Source organism: Poecilia latipinna, unplaced genomic scaffold, assembly GCF_001443285.1.
Source record: "Poecilia latipinna isolate Pla-1442-1.1 unplaced genomic scaffold, P_latipinna-1.0 Scaffold739, whole genome shotgun sequence".
Classification (NCBI taxonomy): domain Eukaryota; kingdom Metazoa; phylum Chordata; class Actinopteri; order Cyprinodontiformes; family Poeciliidae; genus Poecilia; species Poecilia latipinna.
Window position 1 is genome coordinate 255675 of NW_015113355.1, and position 7972 is coordinate 263646.

Here is a 7972-nt window from a genome sequence, read left to right on the forward strand (position 1 = left end):
ATTGCAGATCTTCACAGATTCTCCAGAATTAAGACCTCTGTCACCTGCTGGCCCAGTGTTATCTGCTCCCACAAGGCAGTCCAAGAAAGTGAGTCGACAGAATCGGCCTTTAGCGGTCTACAACCCACAAGTCCTTGACATTCAGAATGGTAAGAGATTTCTGAGGTTCCGTCTGTATCTTTTCACATTTCCTGGTTTGTTGGAGAGGTCATGAAGGGTCACTGCAAACATCACATCATATTTATCCAGTTGCACACGGTAAAATAAACAGCAAGCATGAAGACGTATGCTTGTGGAATACACCAAGAATTTGTAACATTATGACCGCTTACATTGACAGTAGGGCTGTAGCATAAACTGATTAATCAATCTTTTTGGTTTTTAAAGATTTAAATTTTGAAAAATCTGGATGTTTTCCCCACCAATGCTCTTCTTGAGTTTCTATAGTTCAGAGTGATGACAGCACACCCAAAGCCGCCATCTTGTTTGACAACCGCATTTTACAGCTTCTACTTATTTGGATTTTGAATTCAGGTTAACAAAGCATAACGGTCTGGCTAAGTTTTGTACGTTTGCCGTGTTTTACATGAATAAAGTCATCTGACAAAGTTGAAATAATATGAGAATAAAGTGTTAATACTACCAGAATAAAGTTGTAATATTAGGAAAATGAAGTAATAATTTTATAATGACTCCAACACAAAAAATTACTTATACAAGCTTTTCTTCTTATTATTTCAAGATCTTCTTCTGGTAACATTGCGTCTTTATTGTGCTAATATTGTGGCTACATTCTTGTAATTAAATAAAAATTACAGTAGCCTGTCCCAAAAATGTAAAAACATCATAAAAGTCACAGAAGGAATGACAGAAATAAAATGTACTAGTTGAAAGTATTTTCTGAGAAAAAAAAACTATTAAAATCGGAAGTCAGAGTTGGCAGGAAAAAATTGGAGATTTTATTTTTAAGCTATATTTACCGGCTCTACTAGAAGGAAACAACTTTAATCATTTCGTTATTGTGGCACCTGTCAGTTGATGGAATATATTAAGCAGTATGTTCATCAGTGATGTATTAAAAGTAAAAATCTGGCTGCTGGATGAATGTCTGAAAAGCTTTATATTGTAAATTTATGTTTTTAATCATGTAATTCTTTTTCATGCAAATTTGCAACTTTTTTGACATCAGAGAATATCCAAGTTTTTTTGTGAAATGAATCTCAAAATTTAAATTTTCTTGGGACAAGTCTTCTACTTTGTGACCAATTATTGTACAATGGCCTTATTTTTTCAATTGCATTGCGATCATGACAGTAGAAAAATAACATTTTACTAAAAGACGGTGTTTATTTGAGCTAGCTGCGTTTCCCTCTCGCTTCCTGTAAGCCTTAGTCACTCATTCAGACTATTACACAGTGCCTGCTACAAATAAGATACTATCTACACTTGACACACTAAACTCTGCCACCTCTTGTCTGTAATACCTTGTAGACATAATCGCATCTGTGGCCTTTACGTGCCCTTGTGTACTAATGTTTTCCCCTCAGGTTTATTGAAACAGGACACTATAAGAAGCTCCCCCGGGGCTTGCATCAGGAAAGCAGATCAACCGACCTGCTGACCCAAAATCTAGCTTCTGCAATTTCTGATCCAGGGTCAGTCGAATCCCTCCCCACCCCCGTCTGCAACACCAAAGGAGTCTAAATCTGCTTGCCAGATTGCCTCTGTTTGTCTTCTTTGCACCAGCTTTAGTGTGGCTTATTTTAATATCAGGAGATGGAAGGCGTAATCCTTTTTTTAACCTTTGTGTTTTTTATGTGGGTCCAACTTAATGAGATCCAAATCAAATTTAAGGGTATTGAAAGGCTGAAGAGCGATGCCTGCAGAAGACCATTTTTGTTTTTTTGTTTGTTTTTTTTTAAATCGACCTGCAACTATGGGTGGGGAGAGAACACACAAAGTGTGGCGAAGTGCATTTAGTTCACTGTTTTTGTCAGAAAGCCTTACAGTAAATACATTTTGGAACAGCTAAGGCAGATATTTTATGTTGCAGTAGCTTATCAAACTGCATATTGTGTCTAGAAATCTAGTGAATTATCAAAATGGAAACAAATTTTACATGTTATCAAGTTTTATATTCACAACAAAATAAAATCAAATTATGCTTAAATAATGTATCTGTGTAATTGTATCTCTTTTGACCAGGTTAGACTGTTTAGTTATTTTTAGCATTTTTACTGGTTGTTACATTACATAGAGGTGCAATAATTTTGAAAACCACTAAAAAGTTCAAGAAGTGATACTTATGTTCTTTGCAAAGTGATATGTTTTATGTGAGCTTAAACTTCTTAGATCTAACACAAAACAAAATATTATGTTTCTCAGGAATTTAAAATATTACAAAAGACCAGTAAAATTAGATTTTTGTTATATATTTTATAAATAAAAAGTTGAGTGGAAGGTGAAAGGTTTGAAGGTTCTCTTCATGAGGCCTGGAATGTCGCTGGAGTCGGTTCTTTAAGATTCAACATTCACAGACTTAAAGGACTATAACTCTGGAACCAGACACAACATCAAGAGTCTTTCCTGCGCTTCAGTGGACCTACGTTTTCTTTTCAAATAGTATAGTAATAAATTTTTCATTGTATTTTAAGATCAAAGTCTTGGTGGGAGAGTGGAGAGTCGCAGAATCAAAGTTGCTTGAGTTCTGGTGTGCATTTTCCACTGTAAGTGATTGTGCACATCTTCACACTTTCTTCTTCTGACGAGTTTTATTGAAATGCTAATTTAATTTCTCCAGCAGCACCATTTGACTGCCAAAAGTACCAATACCTGCTTTATTGACCATGATATCACTCTGCTTGAATAGCCAGAAAACTGCTCCAACCTAAACCCCAAAGACAATCTACTGGCTGCTGTTCAGAGCAGGAGTTTGCAGCTTTTACACTCCAAAGAGCCTTTTTTACCTTCACGTCAGCTAAACAAAGCTCATTTAGATTCACAAAGTACATGACCTGTTCAAAAAAGAAATATTTCATAATTTACTTGATGGTATTTACTTTAGGAAATTAGCTTTAATTTTTAAAGCTTTGGATGCTAACCTGCTGAGATGCAGTGAAACGCTATCGGCTGCCATTACCATAGCAGCTAACTCAGGAGCGACATTCCATGAAGATATTAGATATCTGTCGTAGATATTAGCTTCTGCGATGGCATTTCTACTGTCCGTATTAATGCATAAGATATATTTAGCTTTTGAATTATTACAATAGGTCTAGTCATTTTTAGAGGGGGACTCGATTATTTGTGGATTTTAACTATTCATGGTCCCTATCCCCTGCAAATACCTGGAGTCCGCTGAGAATGGACAGATAGAACAGAAGCCAACATTCCCGTATTATAAATACTTTTAAGTTAGTGTTACTAAAACAATTACATTCTCTCAGATTCCATTTTCATTAGCTGATCTATGAAACACATGCTTGAATCTATAGAACATTCTTGAATGGACTTCCTTAAGTAAATTAACTGTTTTACATTCTAATTTCAGAGGCACCCATTAAATCAATATAGAAAAACTTTTTTACGCTGATTTATCCATTTATTCAAATGATGCTCGGTTGAATTTCATCTCCATCATTTGGTATTGAAACAAATTAACAAAATAGGAGCTATTTAACTATCCACAATAACAAATTTTACTGGACAACAAATTGTCTAGAAACTATTGCAAAAAAAAATAAAGAAATGAATAATATTGATGCTTTGAGACCATTTATTTTCAAATTATATATTGATAATTGCATAATAATGCAATTTTGTTCACTGAGAGACCAATAGACATTATTTTTTAAAGAACACCTCACAATGCAACTGAAAGATGCTTTAAATATCCAAAATAAAAAACAACCAGAAATAAAAATGACAACCAAAACCATAAATGAAGCGTATAGTCAAGTCTCTGTAAACAAAATTGCCTGTTAAAAAATGTTCATTTATTAAGTTCTCTTTTTCTAAGAGGTCAACTAAATGCTGTTTAGTTAATTTATTATGTGATTAACTGAACGATCAATTCCAACAGGCTTAACTATACACACATCGTTCCACATAGTTAGAGCATACTTGTATTTACTTGTTGAAAAAGAAGTTTGTTTGTACTTAAATGTTTTTTAATAAATAAAGTGGATAGAAGAAGTTGGTTCTCCCAGGTGTCGCTTGGGTTCCTGCCTTTGACTGCATCACCAGGAACACAGTGAACCTTGTTGTCTCGCTTGTTTTGACAAAGGTTTGGTTTCTAAAGACCCCTGATGATACGCTGTTCCCTTTGTGTTGATTAATTATTCAGCTGCTTTATCAAACAAGCTTTCATCACTGAGCTGTATGGGCTGAGTCTATGTGGAATACAAACCATAAAAACATGTTATTAACAAACTTGTTGATTAGACGGAGATTATTTGTTCTTATTGTCTGTTTTTGTGTTTTCAGCAACGGGAGACGGTTCCGCCCTGACAGCAGATGAAACCTCGATGGGCAGCAACGAGTCCGTGTCGTCCCAGTCGTCGTCGGCCTCCACCTCAGAGCTGGAGAAGGCAGACCACCCACCGCTCACCGCCAGCCTCAGCTCAGGCTGCAACTCTCGGTAGGGGCTTCTCTTCACCTTAACGCAATTTCTGTGGCACATTTTTCTGTTTATTTTTTTATTTTTTTTTGCTTTATATTACTGTCTATGGTGTTTTATTTTGTGTGTTTTTATATATTTTATTTACTGTAAAGTACTTATAATTTGTCATTATTTTGCATGCTAATTATTATTATTAATTAAAATTATTTTATTAATTTTTAAAAGTGTGCTGAAAATAAAGTTTAGCATTTAACGTAATCATGTAAATGAGGTGAAATAAAACTTCAAAAACTGACTCAGCAATGCATCTAAAGAAATATATTTTGCCATTTTTCAACAGTGGCTTCATACAATACAAATTGTATTATTTTGCATGAGCAATTAAAAATAAATGCTGTTTCTAATGCTAATAAATGAAAAATAATTCATAGTATAAAGGTGGGCTGCCTTACTAGTATGAATTACCCAGCAATAAGCTGGCATAGAAAACACATGAATGCTATTTAAGCATATAAGCAAAACTGTGTGCTCATAAATTATTTAAATACTGTTTTTTTTTGTTATGTTACCAAACATCACAAGGAGTCAGAGATGGAGACTAAACACTGCCTGTTATAGCCTTATAGCCTTCCATCAACCAATAGTCCCAGATTTGATTTGATTTTTTACCTCTGCAGCTGCAGTAACATCTGTATTTCATCCTATTGTCTTAGATCACCTCTTAATGTTGGTTTTGAGTTTATTTTTCTATGTAAGATTATCCTGTGAAACAAAAAGTTGAATTTGTTTTATCTTTTAATAAAAAGCAGTTTATGTAGTTTACAGCAAAGACCGTTTACCGTGCCTCATGTTGTGCTTGAGGATTGGCCATGTTTGGGCAGGAATAAACACATTGATGCACGTTTAGAGTAGAAACATTTCGTAACTTTTAAGCAAAGCTACGAAACAGAGGCCATCTAAAGCAGAGAATATCATAACATCATGCCAAATTTGCTGACTTTGAACACTTTGTTATGCGCAGGTGGGTGAGGTCTCTGCTTGGCCCACTTCTACTACAAGGCTAGAAATGTTTGGTTCACTGATCAAAGATTTCAATGAAACATGAGAACAAAACTGTTTACCAAACTGTTTGGTTTCTTGCAGTTGAAATAACCTTAACAGACTGAAACACATTTTTTCTGGTTAGAAATTGATTTTTGCCTTTAACTTGTAGCAGAATAAAGCCTCTTACTTGCTTCAGATTTATCCTGCTGACCTTTTTTTCTTCTTCTTCTTTTTCTCGTTCCTTTACCTTCCAAGTTTTCTCTAAAATTCAGACAACTTTTTTCAGGCTAAGATGTTTTTTTCTCAAACATCTGACTGAAGACCAGTTTTATTTTGTTACCAAAGTTAATTTTGTTTCTTTGCTGTTGTTTTTTTCATGTTTTGATAGTCCTCATTGATGAACCTTTTTTCATAAAAGTCACAGAAAGTTTGTTGTCCTGCTTCATAAAGTTAGCATTTTGCTTTGAGGATTGTAGCTGAGCAAGCAGAGCAGGTCACATTACACATCTGCAGCAATACAGTCTCCATTTTACTGTTACTGTCACTGTCAATGCAAAAATGATTGTTGGGCAACAAAATAAGGCTATGATATAGTTTTACAAGCTGTGTAATTTTTAAAGCAGGTGTTTGGTTAAACTAGATGGGCAAACCGCAGAAATGTGATTTGCAGAGGATGCAGCAGAGAAAATCAGATCGAAGCATCAACAGAGATCTGGATTAAATGTATGTTGAAATTCTGATACAGATTATCTGAAAATGTAGAGATCGAGTTCCTGATCAGTTATCTAGTATACAATCAGGATGAAGGAAAAAGAAATTTGATTAATGGTAACCTGTCATATTCTGATTCACTAAAGTGTCGAGGCTTAGCTCACATCTCTGTAGCTTTTCCATTCTGTCCTCAGTCCCTCCAAGTCCTTGGTTCCTTTTGTTGTTTCCAGGCCAGAACTTGCCTTGAATGCTGATGTGGGAGATGAATTATTGGGTTATGCTGCAGATGTTAGACTCTCTGCTGTGTCATGTCTGCAGACTCACCTTGAAATAGACTTTCTCTCATTCATAGTCCATTCTCCCTCTGCTGGAAAAAAAAAAAAAAAAGAAAACAAATCCACCTCCCGACTTGACAGGACCGAGTGATTCCTTTACTCTGTGACCTCTGTGTGGGGCATGTCTTTGGAGTTGCAGGAATAAACGGACAAGACTATATATTTCTTATGTAACCTACTTTTTTTTTTCTATGCGTGTTTTTTATGCTTTCCCACATATGTGGCATCACGTCGGAGGACGGAAGGAGCGAGCGGGAGGAGGTCGTAAATCTCGGGCCTTATTTGTTTGGAAGACAGGTGGCCGTGCGTTGGCCGTGTAAATCGTATTGACATTGGAGAGATATTCATCTTGTTTACCCTTATAGCCGCAGCCCCTGTCCCTTTATGAAGACTTGCGCCATATGTCACAGGGTGTCGCCCTGGCTTTGCTCACTCATAAATCTGAGCATGTGAGAGGGTGAGACCTGTTAGCACAGCACCTCCCTGGCGTTGGACCCAGGGATTCGGCGTCCAAAGCGAGCAGGGATTGCAGTTGCTAGATTACTTCCATGCAGTTCCAGAAATGTGATATCTGTAGTCTGCTGTTCCCAGAGGCGCACCTGGGCAACAATTTCTTTTTGTTAGTCTTTTTTTTTTTAGTTGGTTTTCTGTAAAATCTGCCTGGTCCTACACAGGAGGCGTCCTCATTCACAATATCTTACTGTAACTTTTTTATGTGCTCTTGCTTCATTTATCTTCTCTGGCATTTTCAATGACTTGCCTCATTTCTCTTCTTCTCCTCAAATTCAGTCACAGCTTTTCTCTGCTGCTCCAAGCCCTCACAATTTGGATATTCAGCCATTTTTTTCTGCTTTTTCCTCTGGACTGTCTGTCTTGCCTTTAGATCTCCAGGCCTTTTCCAGGCAGACAGTTGTGGATCATAAGATTGTAGATCTGAGCTGATTTCCTGCCCACCCAACTGGCAGTAGCCGGGTGGAGCCTGGATGTAGTTTTGATCCTGCTTTCTCCTAGAGACGGATATGAATCCCACTACTGGCCTTCTTCGTTTGCGAAGGTAGTCGATAGTCCTGCTCATCCCCACGTTAGCTCCATGCCAGGATCAACAAGGCTCCAACGCTTCACGCTGGATTTCTTGCAGTGATGAGAAGGCAGCAGTTCGCTTGTCTGCAATCCCTCCTGAATTTTAATTGTTTGTTTTGTTGGAATGATGGCAAAAAATTGCTTATATATATATATATATATATATATATATATATATATA

At 36.5% G+C, this 7972-nt stretch overlaps 1 protein-coding gene across 1 annotated transcript in view; it reads left to right on the forward strand.

The window, feature by feature from the left end:
- The window catches only part of arhgap10 (Rho GTPase activating protein 10), a 61799-nt gene that overhangs the window by 42666 nt on the left and 11161 nt on the right, over window positions 1-7972 (forward strand). The window contains exons 19-20 of the mRNA XM_015045691.1: window positions 8-149; window positions 4486-4639. Coding sequence (XP_014901177.1) covers window positions 8-149; window positions 4486-4639 — 296 coding nt within the window. The remainder of the gene's footprint in view (window positions 1-7; window positions 150-4485; window positions 4640-7972) is intronic.